This window comes from Sarcophilus harrisii, chromosome 6 (assembly GCF_902635505.1).
Source record: "Sarcophilus harrisii chromosome 6, mSarHar1.11, whole genome shotgun sequence".
Classification (NCBI taxonomy): domain Eukaryota; kingdom Metazoa; phylum Chordata; class Mammalia; order Dasyuromorphia; family Dasyuridae; genus Sarcophilus; species Sarcophilus harrisii.
In genome coordinates, this window is record NC_045431.1 from 38,898,050 (window position 1) to 38,918,283 (window position 20,234).

The following is a 20,234-nucleotide window of genomic DNA, read 5'->3' on the forward strand; positions in this document are numbered from 1 at the left end:
ACGTACGCGGCGCGGCGGGCAGCCTTGCGCGCGGCGGCGGCGGCGGCGGCGGCGGCGCTGGCCATGGCCCCCTGGCTGGGCGCCGCGCTGCTGCGGCTCTCCCCCCTGGGCGCCCTGTGGCTGATCCTGGCCTGCGCCTTCCTGCTGGCCCTGCTGCTGCAGACCGCGCCGCCCAGCCTCTTCCCCCGAGGGCCCCTGGCTCTGTCCACCTTCTTCCAGGACCTGATCCGCTACGGCAAGACCAAGAGCGTGGGGCCGCAGCGCCCGAGCTCCTACGAGGTCTTCGACGTCCCCAAGAGGTAACGAAGCAACGTCGGTCCGCGCTGCCGGGCTCGCTCCCGCCGCAGCCCGGGCCCGACGCGAGAAGGCTGCTGCGCGCGGCCTGCAGGAGGCAGCAGAGGGCAGGCCCGGGGAGGGAGCCGGGGTGGAGGGGCGGGGCCCGGCCCGGCGTTAGGCAGCGTGGGCCCCGGGACGAGGCTGCTGCCTCGCCTTTCCTTAGCTAGGAAAGTGGTTTTTGTCTTCTTTTTAAATAATATATTTTTAAATAACAGCTTTGTGTTTTTTCAAATACTTGCGGAAATCGCTTTCGAGATTTGCTCCTTCCTTTCCCCTCCCCCCTCCCCTAGACAGCGAGTAATCCAATCCAGGCTAAACCCGTGCAGTCCGTCTGTACCTATTTGCACACTTATCGTCCTGCACAGCAAGTCTCCCAAGTTTTCTTTCTAATTGTGTAACTTGTCCCCGTAAACACTCCTCCAGGGAGAGGCGGAAGGAAGGCCGGTGAAAGGTGACTGGCGATAAGGGACAAGAATGAGTCAGTGACACACCCACGCCTGTTCCAGAAGGCAGGGAGGGAAGGAGCACTTATTAAGTGCCTGCTGTGTGCCAGATGCCGCTGAAGGCTGCGCCCGTACCCCATTTGAGGCTCTAAATCCCCGGGGAGGTAGAAGACATTGTTATCCTGTAATGCGGGAGAAACCGAGGCAAGGTCGGTTATTGAATGTTTTATTTGAAAGGGAGAGAGTTCCTGGGACCGGATGGATCATGATTGGGTCCCAGCGCTGAAACAATGCGAGTTCGCAGTGACATCTATCCACGTGGCTCAGACGCGGAGCGGGGGAGGGGCGGGGAGGGGTGTAGACTGAGGCAGGGGCGGAGTCCGGGTGCTGAGAGCGGGGCGGACTCTGACTGGGCGGGGCGAGCCTCCGGAGAGGGGGTGACGTAATAGCGGGACGCTGGGAGAGGTAGCTTGATAAGACGGTATCTAGCATCGCGATAGCTTGGGATGGGGACAGACATTCTGATATTCTAAAACATAAGATCTTTTCTCCTTATCAGGTATTCTGATAAAGAGGGAGGCTTTGCTGGACAGTTATAAACTGAGGCAGAACACTTAGGGAAACTGAGTCAGGATAATAAAAGAGAACTGTGGCGTAACAATCCCCATTTTATAGTTTGGGAAACTGAGGCAGAACACTTAGGGAAACTGAGTCAGGACAATAAAAGAGAACTGTGGCGTGACAATCCCCATTTTGTAGTTTGGGAAACTGAGGCAGAAACTGAGTCAGGACAATAAAAGAGAACTGTGGCGTAACAATCCCATTTTATAGTTTGGGAAACTGAGGCAGAGAAATTAAATAACTTGACCATGGTCTTATTTGAGACTGGATTTGAACTCGGATCTATTTGATTCCAGTCCCAGCTCCTGATTCCAGTCCCAGCAGTGAATTACAGAGCTGAGTGACCTAAAATGTAGGCAGGAAGAAGCCACATTAGAAGAGCATCCATTTTATCAGCATTCAACATTATCTTTTTTTTCCCCAAAAAATATGAAAAGATAATTTTTCAATTTTGACCCTTGAAAAGCTTTTTGTTCCCATTTTCCCCCTTCTCCCCACCCCCTCCCCTAAATGGCATGTAATCAAATATATATTAAACATGGTAAAAATGTATTCAACATTATCTTTTTTTGTTTGTTTTTCTGAGGCAATTAGGGTTAAGTAACTTGCTCAGGTCACACAGCTAGGAAGTGTCTGAAATCAGATTTGAACTCAGGTCCTCCTGACTTCAGGCCTGATGCTCTATTTACTGCACCACCTAGCTACCCCATATTCAACATTATCTTGAATGAGATATGCATCTTTTTTTTCCCCTCTCTAGGATTTGGACCCTGGTCACTATGATCATTTTAATCATGGGCCTTTGTTCAATGAGCAAGCTTTCTGTATTAAACAGTGTTTTCTCTTACATCTGGCATAAATCTCCCAAAGGAACCCCTGTCAAATAGAGTTGACATCTGGTGACTGCCTGAATGGTTGATTAAGGGACAGCACATTTGGGTAGTTTTTCCGAAGGTACAGGAACACAACCTCTTCCACCTCTAAAATGCCTCTGATACCATTTGGAATATCAGGTTTTCAGCATGTCCTGTGGTGAGGAGTTGCATAGAGCTTGTTCTTTTCTTGAGAGATAAAGTTGAATTGCTAAAAAATTAAATCGGTGATCAGGAACAATTCTCCGAATCAGAGATTTGAAGGAGGATAGTTTTAATTAAATTTTCACTTTTCAAAAAATGTGAGGTCCAGGGTACAGCTGAGACTGTATTTATATTTAGCATTTAAGAGAGAAGCATGTGGAGTCTTTTTGATGCCAGAAAAACATAATCCCAAAGCAATCTAATTTATCTTCCTTGTCAGAAAAGCTAAACAGACTCCTGAAATGTAAATAATCACTATGTTCTGACTGGTGGAGGAGCAACGTGGGATATGTAGAAAGAGCCCAGAACTTTGTCCCAGGCCCTGAGATGATATACGGCCCAATGACTTTAAGAAATCATGTGTCCCTGTTTAATTTAGATCTGATTGCTTGCTGTCTTGGGGGAGGGAGGAAGAAGAAAAGAGAGGGAGAAAATTTTGGAGCACAAGGTTTTGCAAAAGGGAATGTTGGAAACTATCTTTGTACGCATTTGGAAAAATAAAACGCTATTAATTTTTTTTAAAAAAGGAAGGAAAAAAAAATCATGTGCCCGCCCACAGCCTGCTTCCTCATCTGCAAAATGAGATTAGACCAGATGGCTCCAAAGGTCCCTTGCACCTCTAATTCAGTGATCCTATATATTGGCGTGAGTTCATGGCAGCAGTTTTTCTGACAAGAGAATAAAGAATGAAAACTTTATAAAGTGAGGGCAAAATTTGCCTTAACTAAATCTTAACTTTCTGAGACTATCTCCATCATTAAGTCTAAGGGATTACAATTTATATCTGCCAGAGAATCTCCTAACTGGGAATTCTCTCTCATTCTGGTTTTAATCAGAATTGATCTTTGCTCTCCCTTCTGACTTTTTTCCACCCCATACTATCACTATTTCTATTATTAATGCTTTCTCATAAAATGGAAAAAGGAGAAATTGCTCTTGCAGGATGTTGGATCTCATTTAATTATCCTTTTTTGGATAAATATGCACAGTATTTGATAAGGTGTGCTGTGACATAGTGAATAAAGTACACTGGAAGACAAGAACACCCATCTCCACACTAGTGCTATAACCCTAAGCCTGTCACTAAATCACAAACCATCTTTAGAGACCCTATAGTGATGAAATTCCAGGCTTCTCCTTCATTGATGTACCATGTTTATCACACATTTCTCTGGGTCCTACTCAGAAAATGGGAAACAGCTACCACTGCTCATATCTGTCATATGGTAAGCTAAAAAATTGAGTCATCCAGGGCAGCTAGGTGGCACAGTGAGTAGAGCACCAGCCCCAAAATCAGGAGGACCTGAGTTCAAATCTGCCTAGCTGTGAGACATTGAATGCAAGTCACTTAACCCCAATTGCCTCAGCCAAAAATGAGACATCCTAGGGTTTAGAGCTGAATGGACTCTTACAGATCACCAGTCCCAGAGGTTAAATGATTTATTGGCCTGAGGATTTAAGTGACTTTCCCTTATTCCTTGTTATTGTTAACAGGTGATTCTCTTTAGGCTTCTAGTAATTTCTTGTCTTTCCACTAAATTTTGAAATATTACTGGAGGACTTCCTCAGGCGTTTTGGGGTGGAACCTACCAGGATATGTCTCCGCTATTGTTTTTTTTTTTTTTTTTTTCCCCTAAGTCTAAACAATACTTCTCTTTTTGTATTGTCAGTGAAGATAATGGGGTAGATGCAGTTAAACAATGAAAGGTGTGTTCGCTGTTCTTGAGAAGGAAGTCTGAAGGTGTTGAAAACCCAATTTGATTATTGTTGTATTGCATCTATATTATTTTTATAAATTAAAAGCAAAAGGATGAGCTAGGCACTTTGTTCATTGGGAGGAGAAGGATTTGGAGTGAAAGGGCCTGGTCAGTCACGGAAAGGAACCTTCATCTTCTGGGCTTCTCTAAAACACAGAGTTGGACTCTGAGCCCATCATTTGTCATTGCAGAAGAACACAAGTGAAGACACTTAATTCTTTCTGTCAGGAATGAGAACTCTGGGTGGAGAAAAGGAACAAGCACTTGCTAAACACCTATTATATACCAGGCACTTTATGAATTGGTCAATCAGTAAACATTTATTAAGCATCTACTATGTTCCAGGCAAGGTATCAAACACTGGAGATACAGAAAGAGGCAAAAGATAGTCCTTGTCCTCAAGGAGCCCACAATCCAATGAAGGAGACAACATGATTCTCACTACAATCCTGGAGGTTGGCATCTATTTCCCATTTTACAGTTGGGGAAACTGAGGCAGACAGGGTAAGTGATTTGCCAATGACAATGCTCTAACCAATGTCCTTATGATCAGGTGCTAGCTGTGCTGGCATCCCAGGAGATAGAGTGCCAAGCCTGACTTCACCCTGTCTGCCTCAATTTCCTCATCTGTAAAATGAGCTGAAAAAGAAAATGGCAGACCACTCCAGTAGGTCACCAAGAGTTGGACACCACTAAAAACAGACAGAACAGCCAGGTTATGGTGGAAACAACACCGCTTGTTGCCTTCCGGACTTTGGGCACCTTATTTAATTCCTCTTTGCCTCCATTTTCCCATCACTAAAGTGAGGGAGTGTGAACTGAATGACCCTTGAGATCCTTCCCATTCCTCCAGTTCAACTAGATATTCCCATAGTGGATTGGTCCCTGAGCCTCTGTGGCGCCCCTTGGTGGACAGATCTCGAGGGCTACTTCCTCATTCCCTCAGGGAGTTCATCATCTTGCAAGCTCCCATCACTCTGCACCTGTAGCTGCTTACCGCCCCTGGCCAGGGCCCTTTCTCTGGTAGGGAAGGTGTGACTCCCAGGTAATCGCACCTGCTTAGTCTGGGCATAGTATGCAGGGGTGATTGCCTGGGAGGTCACAGAGAGGGGGAGCAGAAGAGCTTCTCCCAGACCCTCCCTCTAAAGAGGGCTCCTTTTTGTGCCCGGTGGGCCTTGTGGGCTTCACCCTTCCGCACCCCTCTTCCTTTTTACATGTTGTCTTTCCCCCACTGGAAGCAGGTGGATGTCTCAGAGGATAGAGCCCTCACAAAGTCCTGAGTTCAAATCCAACCTCAACACCAAGCTGTGTGACTCTGTCCTTCACCTTAATCCACAAGAGAAGGAGATGCCCAGAGACTTTGCCAAGAAAACCCCCATCATGTGCGATGGGCCATGGGGTAATGAAGAGTCTGCCGGAACCAAGCTTCCCCCTTTCTGTTATAAGCTGAGAATGCAGGGACTGGCCTTTTCCTTTACTTGCTTAGCCCAGGGTTTGGCACCCGGGCGATTAATAACTTCCTGATGGGTTGTGTACACGGTCCAGCGGAACAGTAGCTTTTAGATAGGACAGTAATAGCCCGAGCACTCTCCAGGGTCTGTGACATTAACTAATCACAGTCACCTGAGTTAGAGAAAAGTCATTGCTTAATTCATGGACCGATCTGGATCAGGGACTTTGTAGATCACCCGGTCTGTCCCCTTCAGTTTACAGAGAGGTGAAGAAGATGTGTCCAAGTTACTATTAGTACTGGGGTCTTCCTCCTCCTGCGGGGGTCTCACTCTGTTCTTTTCCCCTGGCCTCATGGTGTTTGAATGTGGCCGGGGTCATAAGCAAGGCTATCCCTTGCCCATAGAAAACAGCAGAGAAGCTGCTCGTTCTTAGGCTACGTGAAGAGGCCCTGGTCAGACCCCCAGTGGGGGATTGTAGTCTGTTTAGAAGAACCCATTGTAAAATGAGGTGGAATATCAGTGGGGGGCCTTGAGATTGAATCATATGAAAATCAGATGAATGAATTTAGGTTCTGTAGCCTGGAAAAAATAAGGATTTAGATTGAGGGTGAGACTTGATAGGGTCTCTTGATAGAAACTTAATATCTTTAAATATTTTGGAAAACTTTCTCAGAGCAGAAGGGATAACTCTGGGAGCAGAGCTGGCAACTCTATGTGGAAGATGCAGACAAGCTGATCTAGGAAGGAATTGAGGGAAAACTTCCAAACACATAAAGCTTGCTAACTTGGGAGGGGCTGGGTTCCCCATTATTAAAGTTTGGATCATCCTCCATTCTCAGGCGAGCTAGAAAAGGGAGTTCTCCTTCAGATTGACATGAAACTCCCTGATCTCTGAGGTCTCTGTCAACTTGGTTTCTGTGAAGACAGAAAAAGGTTTTAATGAGACCCAGGAAGAAATTGTGTCTGTTTCAAGGACCAGCATGGCTAACCCTGGAGAAGCTCAGAAGATAAGCCGGCAAATGATGATTCCCTCCATCCCTTCATTTTTAGACATAGCAACTTAGGAACTCTGCTCCAGCTGGGGATGTATTGGTGGAGCACCCATGAAATCAGAAGCTTTTGAACTACCTGCAGTCTGAACAGATTATTCAGGTCTGAGCGGATCAGCTAAGTGTTATCATCTTCCCAGACAGGATCATAGTTTTCTTCTCTCAGAAAATTTACTATTAATGCTTAAATTGAGTCAGTGATTGATACTGGCAAGTGCAAAGTCCCTTTGTGGAGCACATTGGCCGCTTAAATAGCATTACATTTTGAACCGGTTTGAGAATTAAAGCTCAAATAAAACAGAACATCTTCATTATGTTTGCACATGAGCTGTTGTGGATTCTTTGCTTACAAATTTCTTTTTAGCTGCTGGAGATTTGACTTTCTAAAGTGCCATTTCCTTAGTTTTTGGAGATGTCTGCCATAGATGAAGCAATTCAATCGCATGGTTTTGAAACTTCATCCAGATTTGTGTGGAAGAGGCCTAGAAAGCTGATTTCACAGTGATTTTGGTATATTTTGTTGTTGTTGTTTTTTAAACTTTGACCTCAGATAACTGCTCAGCAGCAAGGAAGGGCCCCTAGAGATCATCTGGGTCATATCCTCCTCCACCTTATTTTGCAAACCCAGACTGGCAAAGTGACTTATTTAGGGACATAAAAGCAGGAAATATAAGAGGGGGATGTGAATGAGATTTTATTGACTTGGGTCAGTGCCTAAGACCCTCCTTCCCCCTCAACGTTCAGAGGTTTTAAAAATCTCCAGATAAAGGTAGAGCTTGTAATTTGGCATTCTGCATGCAGCCCACCCCAGAGTTCTGTGAACCTACCTTCCCTTACACCCCTATTTTGTGTTCACAATTTTTTTTAAATTATTAACACCAAAACTCAACTGACTGGAGCAAACTGCTAATTGAGGCACTTTAGCAACACTCACGAAGAGTTCCTGAAGTGTTCTGTGTGAGAGAGAGGGTGTGCTAGAAGGTGATGGGAGAATGCAGATTACTGCCACAAAAACCCAGTGTGTCAGGAGGAAGTAAGGGTGAAGTTTGGGGGGGGGGGGGCAGCATGTTTGTGAGTATTAAGAAGCATTGGGGGGCAGAGCGGGAACACCAGCCCCCAAATCAGGAGAACCAGAGTTCAAATTGTCCTCCAACACTCACTAGCTTTGTGATCCTGAGCAGGTCACTTGACCCCAATTGCATTTAAAAAAAAAAAAGTACATGGGATACTATGAAGAAAACCAATCCTTTTCCAATGGAACTTCTGGCTAAGCAGTAAAGATTAGGAAGAACTGCAGTATGTTGATGTAAGACTGCCTTAATCCATAAATGAAAGTCTTATTCCAGGGTACAAATGGAACAAGTTGAAATAATTGGCTTCTAAAGCTTGGAAAGACTTACATTGTCTAATGCTGATTGAAGTGAGCAGAACCAAGAGGACATTGTACCCAGCCAGCAACAAAAAGATTATGTGATGCTCAACTCTGATGGAGCGCAATTCTAAAAGACTTGTGATGGAGAGAGCCACCTGCCCCCAGACAGAGAATTAAGGAGACTGAATATGGATCATAACCTAGTGTTTTCACCTTTGTGGTGGTGTTTGCTTGCTTGTTTTTTTCTTTCTCATTTTTCCCCTTTTCATCCGAGTTTTCTTGCGCAGCATGATGTATATAGAAATAAGTTTAGAAGAATTGCACATGTCTAACCTATATTGGACTGCTTGCTGTCTGGGGGAGGGGATGAGGGAAGGAGGGAGAAAAATTTGGAACACAAGGATTTGCAAACAACAAAGTATTGTTGAAACAATACCATATGAAGATCAATTCTGATGGACGTGGCTCTTTTCAACAATGAGAGGATCCAAACCAGTTCCAACTGATCAGTAATGAACAGAACCAGCTACACCTGTGTGTGGGCCACAACATAGCATTTTCATTCTTTCTGTTATTGTTTGCTTGCATTTTTGTTTTTCTTCCCAGGTTATTTTTACCTTCTTTCTAAATCCTATTTTTTTTGTGCAGCAAGACAATTGTATAAATATGTATACATTTATTGTGTTTAACATATATTTTAATATATTTAACATGGATGGAAATACCTGCCATCTAGGGGAGAGGGTGGAGAGAAGGAGGGGAAAAGTTGAAACAGAAGTTTTTGCAAAGGACAATGTATATATGTTCTGTCAGCTATAATTAAAAAAAGTAAGTGTTGAAAACTATCTTTGTATGTATTGGGAAAAACCAAATACTATTTTTAAAAATTCAACAACAACCAAAAAAGAAACAATTGGCTTCTTGGGAAAATTCTTTGCTAGTTCCATCTTTAGCCTGTTTTGCAAATGAGGAAACTGAGGCAAGCAGGGTGAAGTGACTTACCCAGTGTCACACAGCTGGTTAAGTGTCTAATGCCAGATTTGAACTTGGGAAGATGAGTCTTTGTGCTCTGTGGGGCCCTCTAGCTGCCTTCAAGTAAAACCCCTTAGGATCTAGAGCTGAATAATTCAGTTTCTCTAGATGAATAGCTTCAGCTCCCCAGGTGTGGTGCTGAAGAATTTATACAAGATTTGAAAAACCTTTGGAAACCATCATGTACCTATTATTGTCGTAGGGAGAAGTCCCGTCATCATTTGGCCTTGAAGGACAGTGTTGATTTTTCCAAAACCATTGTGACCCTGTGCAGGGAGTCATTGAGAGATAAGAAGTGTTTCTGGTTGAACTTGCATGTAAATGTTGCTAGACTTGTGTTGTTCTTGTTGAACTTTGCAAGTCAGTCCCCTGGAGGCCTTCTGCTCATTCCCAAAGTCCATTGGCAATGGCTTTCCCAGAGATTTCGAGTCAGAAAAAGCATCAGACGTCATTCGGGCTGACTTAGCCCGAAGGCCCTTGACTTAAGCCATGTTCTGTTGTTTCCACAGGTGGTTTTGCCATTTCTATGTCATTTCAGTGGTGTGGAATGGCTTCTTGCTTCTCTGCCTTATCCAAGCCCTGTTCCTAGGAACGCCCTTTCCAGGATGGCTTCAGGATTTGCTCCGAAAACTCGGGGCTTCACAAATGCAAGGTAAGCTCCCACCATCCGTCTCCCCGGTTCCAAACATTTATCCTGTTTTGATAATGTCAAGTTAGCAAGAATTGCTCATGGTGTTTTATAGAGAGCGTAAAAATCTATCCTTTCCCCCAGCCTGGTGGGGGTTGTAGGGTTGTAGGATTGAATTCTGTCTCAGCTACTACTGGCTATGAGAGCCTGGGCATAAATCAGTTAACCTCTCAGTCTCAGTTTACCTGTAACATGGGGTAGTACCTACTTCACAGAGTTATTGTGAGAATAGGGTTAACTGAAAAGTGCTCTGGATTCCATATCAGATTGCTTGCTGTCTTGGGGTAAGAGAGAGAGGGAGAAAAATTTAGAACACAAAAATGAATGTTGAAAACTATCTTTACATGTATTTGGAAAAATAAAATACTAAGAAAACAGTTTTTAAAAATAAATTTTTAAAAAGTGTTTTGCAAACCTAGAACTGTTGTATGCAAATGTTAGCTATTATATTGTTGTTATTAGGGCAGGTAGGTGGGACAATGGATAAATCACTAGGCCTGCAGTTGAGAAGACCAGATAATTCAAACCAGGTCTCAGATAGTTATCATGTCACTTAACTCTGCCTTAATCCCCATCTGTAAAATGAGCTGGAGAAGGAAATGGCAAACCACTCCAGTATATTTGCCAAGAAAATCCCAAAGGGGATCACAGAGTCAAACATGACTGAAAATGACTAAATAACAAGATTATTATTATCACAAGTCTTAGAATGAAAGGTAGAAGAAAAAAGACAAAAATAAATTACAGAAAGGAGTGAGGGGCTTTTGATCCTCTCATGAGAACCAAGATTTTGAACTTTCTGTCCTGACTTTGAGGCAAGTGCTGTGCCCCGCTCTATCTGTGTGTAGCTTGTACTGCTGTGCAGGGATGCGGTCTGTCCCATGAGCCAGGATCCGCACATCAATGAGAGCAGGATTCAGGGAAGCCGTCCATTTCTGAAAAGAAAAAAGTTTTCCCCTTCTTTTAATGTTACTGGGAAACGGAGTGCCACAAAATCATTAGCATAAAGCCTCCGACTTTGACGAGGTTTGCTGGAAAAGTTGATACAAAACTTTGGGAAGAAAAAAATAAAACTCATGCAGGGAGGTTGCGGTAAAATAGTAATCCTGCTTATTTTTTAGCCAATTACAAAATACCCTCTTCGCATTAACTACAACTTTTTAAATGGAGGAAGTAAAAGGGGAAAACAACAACTGACCTACACCAAAATTAACCACAGTAAAGAGCAAGCACGGTGAAGAAAATCTCTTCTGATAACCAGCCGCTAACCCCTCTCACCCCTTCCCAAGGAACAAGAGCTCGTCCCTTAAACCGGGAGAACTTGTTACCGAGGAGGAGACCTGGGGAGCCCGGCTCAGGCCCTTCGTGAAAGGAGAGAAGGATCTAGTACTTCTGCTCTTCTAGACACGCATCTCTCAGGATTTTGTGGGATTGTTCTGGAGCCAAGAGGGGGCAGTTCAGGTTTCCGCTTTGGGTTATTCCAAAAGAATTACAACTTTGGGGTGTGTGCGGGTGTGTGTTTGTATGTATATCTGTGTGGATATCTGTGGATCTTTCTGTCTCTATGTCTGTGTATCTGTAGATGCATATTGTGTCTGTCTGCCTGTGTGTGTGTCTTTGTGTAGATTTGTGTTAATGTGTGCGTGTTATGTTTGTATGTCTATGTATGTCTCTGTGTATGTAGCTCTGTGTGTATGTACGGGTACCTGTGTCTCTAAGGTACTCTCTCTGTCTCTGTATGTCTGTGTCTGTGTGTGTGGTGGCCCTCAGAGGGAGAGGAGAGCCGTCCAGAGCAGGCTCTCCTTTGATCAGGTTTTCTGTCACATGGGTCTCCCTGCTCTGGCCTGGTTAGGAGCTCCATCTCCCCTTCTGGCTCTGACTGCATCTCTTTAGGACTCTCCATCTCTCCTTCCCTTCCTCCTCTCTCTCTCTCTCTCTCTCTCTCTCTCTCTTTCTTCCTCTCTTTCTTCTCTCTCCCTCTGTCACTCTCTTTTCCCCCTACCCCCCTCTCTTTGTCTCTCTCCCCCCTCTCTTTCCTTTCTCTCTCTTTCTCTCTCTCCTCTTTCCTCTCTCTCTCTCCTCTCTCTTTCTCTTCTCTGTCTGTCTCTGTCTCTGTTTCTCTGTCACTCGCCTCCCCCCCCCATCCCTGTCTGTCTGTCTGTCTCTCTCTCTCTCTCTCTCTCTCTCTTTCTCCAGTGACTTCCGTTCTCCCATTGTCCCCACAGAGACTGGACTAAAGCCCCTGACCGTCTCTGCGCCATAGGCCCTTTCAGCCCACCAAGGCTAGTCCTGCTGCCAGAAAGTGTGAGGAAGCACAAGCGGATCTCGGCTCTCCGATGTAGAGGAACCTCCCCTTCTTCCCTGGTCTCTCAGGCCATTTTTATCTGACCGCTGCGTCCCTTCCACACGGCTCAGGAAGCCCAGTCCGTGGCCTGGCTGTGATAGGATGCTTAAAATGATCATTTGCAAACATTTCTGCAGGGCCCGCTACGTGCCAGACATTGTCCTATGCGCTTGATAAATATCTCAAATGATCTCACAACGACCCTGCGCGGGAGGTGGTCTTATCCATATTATCCCCATTTTACAGATGAGGAAACCAAAGCAGGTGTAGTTGAGTGACTTGCCCAGGGTCACAAGCTAGCAAGAGTCTGAGGCTGGATTTGAATTCAGATGTTCCCGCCCCCAAGCCTGGTGCTTTCTGCACGGAGTTAGCAAGTAGCCTGAAGAAGCTGTCAGGGAACCAGGCTTCCCATCCCAGGATTTGATCAACTAGTGATAAAATCTAGAGAAAAACCTCTGGGCCCTGGCTGTGGCTCTGTAAAGATAAGGAGTTGTACAAAACTGCCTTTAAGGGAAACAGAGATGTTGCCAAATCATGGCCGGTCCCTGGTTGTAGGATTGTGTATCTGATAGTGGAAAGATGGCTTTGAAGGTTAACCCAGGAGGACTGGGCTGAAGGTGCTGTGCTTTCCCTGCAGGGGATGAGCTGGTGCTGTCCGCCTTCTTGGTTCTGGTGTTCCTGTGGCTGCACAGCCTGCGGAGGCTCTTCGAGTGCCTCTTCATCAGCGTCTTCTCTGGGAGCGTGATCCACGTGGTGCAGTACGGCTTTGGGGTCTCTTACTATGTGATTATCGGCTTAACTGTGCTGAGCCAAGTGCCCGTCGATGGCAGAAACGGTGAGAGCTCCCCCTGCTCCGTCTCTCTGTCTGTCTCGGGGATTTGCTTCTGAAATGATTTTTGAACTTCCTTCCTCTCTTTGTACAATAGCCATTTTCTCCTTAGGATCATGACACAGGCAGATAGAGTCCTCTGACAGATCAATACCCTTGCAATAAAATGCTCCGGATTTAATTAGCTGAATTAAAGTGAGATGTGGTGTTTTTCATGCTGAGGATTTTTTCTTTTTGCACATTTTCAGTTCATGTCATGATTTTCACACATTCTTGGTGAACAGAGCCAGCCACCTTTGGCTCTGCTTTTTTCCCAAAGTGCTAGTGGCTCTTAGCTTCCAGCTTCCTGACTCCCCAGCCCCTAGCACGGTGCCTGACTCGGAGCCAGCACATAATAAATGTTTGTGTTTCGATGTGATGGAGCCACAGGCAGAGTGTGTTTCCTCTCCCTGGAGATTCCTTTACAAACTACTCTTATGAGAATTCCAGGGAGAAGTGGGCATACATGGGCTTTAGTGGGCATTTTCACCTATAACTTTTCTTGAGCCTTCCTTTTGGCCAATCCCTAATAATACTGTCAGCCAGCCACCCCTTGGGCTTGTTGCTCTGGTATTCCTAGAGCGTCTTTGGACCTTTTCTTTCCCTTCAGCCTACTTTGTTACCTTTATCTGTGTACTGTATATACATTTCCACTCCAGCACCACCCCTACTGCTGGAGGGTATTATCATTTAGTAAATATCCCCTTGCTGTTAATTGAAGCTTTCTACCATCTTATCTGCTTGCTGGGAAGGTCTGGGAACATCGCTATTGGAGCCATCTGGTTACAAGCCCCAAGGAAGATAATTTTTTAGGAGGAAGATGGTATCATTTACCATCTCACATTTTTAGACTTATTTCAAAGATTTTTTTCCCCTTGGAGATTCTTTTTCCCAGTTACCTCCAAGTCCTACTTGAAGATGATGTTGAGGGAGACACACATCTCTGGGGTTCAGATCCCTTGTCTATAAAATGAGAGACTAGATGGCATCTCTAAAACTTTGATTCTCTAATTCACAAGATTCCTGTAACTATGGAATAGGATCCCTTCAATCAAAAGGTATCTGCTCACTTTTATATCTGTAATTTTGGAGGCTTTGGTTTGGAGAAGAACTTGTTTATTTTATTTTATTTCTTTATTTTAAAACTTTTCACATTTATTTTTGTAAAATTTTTGAGTTCCAAATTTTTCTCTTTCTCCCTTTTCTTCTTCCCTCTCCCCTCCCCAATAATCTGGGGAGCAATCTGATATAGGTTACACATGTATGCTCATGCTAAACATATTTTCACATTAATCATGTGTGAAAGAATTCATTTTTGACCCATCATTACTTGATTTATCTTCATGGTAGGTTTATGTAGTATACAGAAGAAATGACTACCCTCCATTTTTCTAGAAACTGTTTTCCTGACATTAGAACAGAGTGAATCCCCTTTAAACAAGGCTTTTGAACATAACTTCATTTACACTTGTTTCATGACGCAGACAGAACCCATAGCTTTCCCTACCATAATCCTGTCACTATATTTTTTCAAAGTGTAAATAATAGTATCTCACACCTTTCTATATCATAGCATTGTTGATTGCAGCAGCAATTGGTAGAATACAGAATTCCACTTCTGAAAGGGAACGTGATTGGAGCATGCTGATGGAGAAAAATCCCCAACAGTGTGGGATTTTCTGCCTGTGGCTCCAGAATTTGTCAGCCAAAGGAGAGCAAAGCCATCCCTTCTCTGAGAAGAGAAGGTAGGGATTCTGCATCCAGATGGGTGGACTTTCCAGATCCCTAAGGAGAAAATCAGGATGACAGGATAGATCCATGAGTTCTACCTCTGAGTCAACTAGCCAAGATTTTTCTGTATTTCTGACATCACCTGCATTTTGCTAATCAGGTAACCGTCTCACCCACAGTTTATGTAGGGAAAAGTCTGCTGATGCAAACGCGCTGGTTCCATATCCTGGGGATGATCATGTACATCTGGTCATCTGTCCATCAACACAGATGCCATGTCATCTTGGCTAATATGAGGAAGAATGATTCAGGTGAGCTTATTTCGATTTCCAGCCTATAAATGCTAATTTTCAGAATTTTTTTTTTTTCTTCACTTATCAGCCACAAGACAGTGCAAAAATCCCTTTGCCTATCAAGGCCTCAGTTTTCTCATCTGTAAATGAGGGATATAGACTTGAGTGCCCAGCTTCTTAAACTGTGGATCACAACTCTGTATGAGGTCTTGTATGTGGAGGGTTGTGAAAGTATGATTTCTTATCAGTGAATCTTTAATTTGTAACCTGTTTTACATACTTCTATACCCAGGATCATGTAAAAATTTCTCGAGTGAAAAGAGGTCATGAGTGGAAAGAGTTTAAGAAGCCCTAGATTACGGGATCTCTTTTCCTTCCAGTTTTAATATTCAAGGATTCTGACACTTTTTCAGATAACTACTTATGTGTCGATTTGGTTTGTTTGATGATCATTTGTTGCAAGGAATGGTTTGGGGAGGGTATGCAAAGAACGAGTGGGTAGTAATAGATATTCAAAAAAAGAGCACCTATTAAACGTTTTAAAATATGCAGGACAAAAATAGAAATTCAGAAGGGCACACAAGCAAGGCAGTCTACCATTTTACTACCATTTTAAAATTTAATATACACTAAAAAAAATTCCACAAGTTCACAATTTCATATACAGTCCTCTTTTTTTGCTCCTTTTACATTGAAATGTACAAATGAAATTATTAAGTTTATAATTAATAACATTTAAACTAAAAGCAACAAAATTCTGTTATTCTAAATTACTATCCTGTTGCCCACCTTTTGGGAAGAGTTCTGTACAGTTTTTATAGTTGTCCTCAATATGAAAAATCTCAGCTTTTGTCAAGAAATTTATATAAAATTTGGGGTCATAGCTTTAAGTTGGGACCTTTTTCAGCCACAGAGTTAATTATGTCCCTTTTTAACGCAAACTTTTGTTCTAGTTTTTCTTTTATGATTCTTCACGTTTGGCTCTCTGAATTGAGTAGTTTTTTTATATAGAAATTGGCATACTTAGTTAAGATCTGTGTTTTACATATAGGTGGGTCAGATCATACAGATATAGGGATAACTACATGTTTTCTAGAGCATGAACTCACTTGAGAAAACATCCTCATTTCTGTGTCTTTTTTTCAATTTCAGGAAAGGTCATTCACTCTAAATACAGAATCCCTTTTGGAGACTGGTTTGAATATGTTTCGGGGCCTAATTATTTTGCAGAACTGATGATCTACGTGTCCTTGGCTGTCACCTTTGGATTCTACAATTTCACCTGGTGGCTTGTGGTATTATATGTGCTCTTCAGCCAGGCCTTGGCGGCTGTTCTAAGTCACAGATTTTACCTGAGCAAATTTGACTCCTATCCAAAGCACAGGAAGGCTTATGTGCCATTTTTATTTTAAGATTGTCTGTGTCTTAATAACAAACAAAATAAAACTTTTTCAGGTTCTGAGCAAAAGGATTTACTCCTAAGAGCAAAAGGGACAGGATAATGGCATAAAAAGAGAATTATTTTTTGCTAAGGTTTGTTGTGCTGGGAAGAAATATCCAAAAATAGTGCTTCCGGTTTTTGTTTTTGTTTTTATGTGAAGACCAAAATGGATAAAATAGCCTCATGAGCAGAGAGAAAGAAACTTCAAGAAATAAGTGTTTCTAAGAGGATTCTAGGGCTTAGAAAACAAACCAAGTACAATATATGAGACTGTTATAGGTCACTTCCAAAGCACACTAGTGAAGAACTATTAAAATGCTTCTGGGGGAAAAAAAAGAAGAAGAAAAAGAAGAAATAAGATAGCCTGTGGCTCTGGATGATTGATACATTCAGCATGAGGTTTACTAACTGGGCTGTATAGCAAAAGACATACCTCCAATCTTTTGCACTCTGTTAATATCTGAAGACGACAAAATACTCCAGAATCTTACAGATGGTTCCAGGGAAAACAGGCTTTTTGTAGCTAGCTTATGCTTTGGCAAGCCACTGTCAAAAAGCTCCGAGAAGTTGGAAGCACCTATAGACACTTTGCTTGGTTCCTAATCTAACTTGAATCCTCAGTGAAAATCCTGTTTTCAGGTTGCATGTTGTGGGACCATCTTATAGTTGTAAACTTCTTAAAATGACAATTTTTTTGATAGTTCAGAATCTAAAACATCTTGAACTTATGTGATCATGAATTCTGTGTAGCAGATAATGCTACAAGGTTTTCATTGTCATTATTCAACTGACCCAGATTTGCCTGAGTTAGTTTCCATTATGCGAAGAGCCTAGTCTATTGGATTTAGCCATTTAAGCAGCATTGTATAAACAAATGCTGACGTGCTGACTAGTCTCCCCACAAAGGACTTATGGATCCTTACCTTTGAAAGACTTACAATATTTCCGTTAGGACTTATCTCAGACTGAAAAAGTCCACATTTATGTAGGAAAGGGATGATGTTTACACTTATAATAATAAACATTAAGAATTAAGCATCAGACTTGGTTAAAGAATCATTTGTGATGCATGAGCAAGTGATTCCTAAACATGAAGAAATAGTCCAGCCTTCTTCCTCATTGAAATTCTCCACAGTATGAAGAATATAGCACTAGACTTGCTGCTTTGTAGGTTAAGATATTACTTCTTACTCAAATTCCTTTTGTTAAGCTCCCATACAATAATCTTGCTTAAAAGCACAAAGGGATGACAGCCACGTTCTCTTGAAAGAGCAAATATCTTTGTCACTGGCTGGAGGTATAAGGATGGAAAATCCAAAAACATTCTCCTCCCATTAGAAGTGCAGATAAATCAGATGATGTTGTTGACCTCTTTTCAGACTTCAAGTTTTTTCAGTAATATCAAGTATATTCTTACAAAAACACTCTCCTTTCCAATTACGTCTGATTTTCAGCATAGTTAATACTGTGTTTATCTCTTTTTTTTTTTTTGAAAAAAGTACTCTCTTTTTATCTTCAAAATATATGCAGAGATAGTTTTCAGGATTAACCCTCGCAATAGTGTGTTTATCTCAATCAAATCAGATCTGTTCTGTGGTATGTGTAAGCCATGTTACCACCCAATTAGAGACGGTGGTATAGATGATAATGAAAGGGGAAAGAGAAAAGAATTGTTCCTTTTGAGTTTATTCAAGAGCTGCTTTGATTTCTAAGGGTTAAGGTTCAGTTAACCTATCATCTCCCTCACAGGTGAATATTTGCAACACAAAACCATTATCCTCTACTAATAAATAGGATTCTACTTTCTTACATATTACTTTTCCCTCCAAAAAAAAAAAAAAAAAAAAACATCAGAAGCTGCTTTCCTCTCTTGTTTTCTCCCTTAATCTTCACTTCATTAGAAACCATGATGGCCCAAACACAATCCATGTTCCCCCCACTCTTCCCCTAATGTAACTTGTATGAAATTTGAGTATGGTACTATAAGGATTGGTGTCTTTCTCCCCCTTCAAGTTTAGCAATACAGTTTCCCAGAGAAACACATTAGTTATTATTCAGACATAACAAGAGAATCTTTGACATAGTTCAAGAATGAAACTTCTCCTCTGGAAATGTCAAATACATTACAGTCACTTTTGATTTCAGCCACATGGTACAAATAATCCCAAACATCAGAGAATCAGAATCATTAGGAATTGGCTCTAGAAATCATTTTTCAATTCAATATGGGAATATAGAGTATATAGCAACATGGAATGTCCAATGAAGGCTGGGTTTCAAATCAGGAAAACCTCTCTTAACTAGCTTTGTGACTCTGGGGTATCATACAACTCCCTAGGACTGATCTATCAAATCTTAGAGGGGTTGTAATGTACATTAAATAATTAAAGGAGTTCCTTAGGGAAATGACCCATCTTTTGAGTCTTTGTATTTTAGTCCAATATTCTGGGAATTTAAGGGACTTTATACCAAATTTATAAATAAATTTATACCAAATAATAAGTCCCCTGTGCAAAAGCCATTATTACTAGAAAGTTTGCTCATTTCACTATTTCCTCTTCCTGGTCTTATCTCTTTCTAATTCTCCAAGATAATTTGTTACACCAGTGGAGACAATTTTCAAAGCCAGAAAGGTCCAGTTGAAGAACCAAGTACCGGCCAGAACGTAGCATCTCTCTCCTTGAAGGCCCATTTAGCTTTCACGGGGCCATAGACTAAGCAGGGGAAGTGGCAAGATCCACCACAGGAACTGAAGGCAGAACAAAAAGCTGAGCCAGCCATTGGGCATTGACTTGTTACCTTTGGCTGGGGAATCCTTGCAACACCAGAGTTCTCGTCGTATTCTGGGATCATGATGAACGGCCTTTTGTGTCTGAGTGAAAGCTGCCAGATTCTTGGAAGATTCCACAAAGATCTGCCCTGCCATGTAGAAATGTTCCAGTGGTGTGAAGTCTTGAGTTCTTCCATCACTGAGAATTAACTCAATCTCTCTGTCAGTACGATACAATGTGCTACCTCATGAACGATATTGTGTGGCTTACCTAGTTACCAAAAATGTCTGAGGAGAAGTCACAGGTGTGACTTCCCATGTAGCCCTCACCTTTGTATGCTAGTGTTGCTTCCAATAAACTTAATTTGTTTGGCCTTATCTCTTAATTATGCTCTGTACTTCAAGGACCCAAAATTTCATTTGGGGTCTCCTGTGCTGATACAGGTCACAGACCAACTCCTATTCAAGCCCTAGTAAACAATTTCATAAGTTTTATTTTCTTTTTATCTCCACCCTCACACCCTGAGAATATATACAATGATCAGCCTTTGAGCATTTTGTCTCTTTAGCTAAGACATGCTTTCTGGACCCATTTTTAGCTTGTTATATATAGAGCATGGACTCTGCCAGCATGGCTTTTGAGGGCCAAAGGTCTTCATCACATCATGTTAAACTATTAGAATAGGCCCTTAGGGAAGTGATTATATTCTATATTCAATTCAGTCTACTGGTGCTCATAGATATCTGGAAATAAAATCATTTTTCCCAGATTGTCTTTTCCTCCACATCTCTTTTTTTCCTGTGTAATTTTTTTTTACCCTCTTATACACAATTTAATGACAACCATTAATGTTTAAGTAACACAGAACTCATCATAAAATTAAAGGAATAATGTAACTATATTTCAAGCTCTGTTTTATTGTCAGAAGACTCAACAATTGCTAGCAACGGCACTTTTATAG

General features: G+C 42.3%; 1 protein-coding gene and 1 long non-coding RNA gene across 2 annotated transcripts in view; one reads left to right on the plus strand and one right to left on the minus strand.

Annotated features, from left to right (window-relative positions):
* LOC116420147 overlaps positions 1 to 20,234 on the minus strand; it is a 162,141-nt gene that overhangs the window by 124,488 nt on the left and 17,419 nt on the right. The gene's annotated exons all lie outside the window — the stretch shown is intronic.
* Positions 29 to 18,736, plus strand: SRD5A3 (steroid 5 alpha-reductase 3). The gene is made up of 5 exons (XM_012552243.3): positions 29 to 299; positions 9,647 to 9,789; positions 12,807 to 13,004; positions 14,948 to 15,079; positions 16,214 to 18,736. The coding sequence occupies exons 1-5, from the start codon at positions 64 to 66 to the stop codon at positions 16,471 to 16,473; spliced, it is 969 nt and encodes a 322-aa protein (XP_012407697.2). The 5' UTR covers positions 29 to 63; the 3' UTR covers positions 16,474 to 18,736.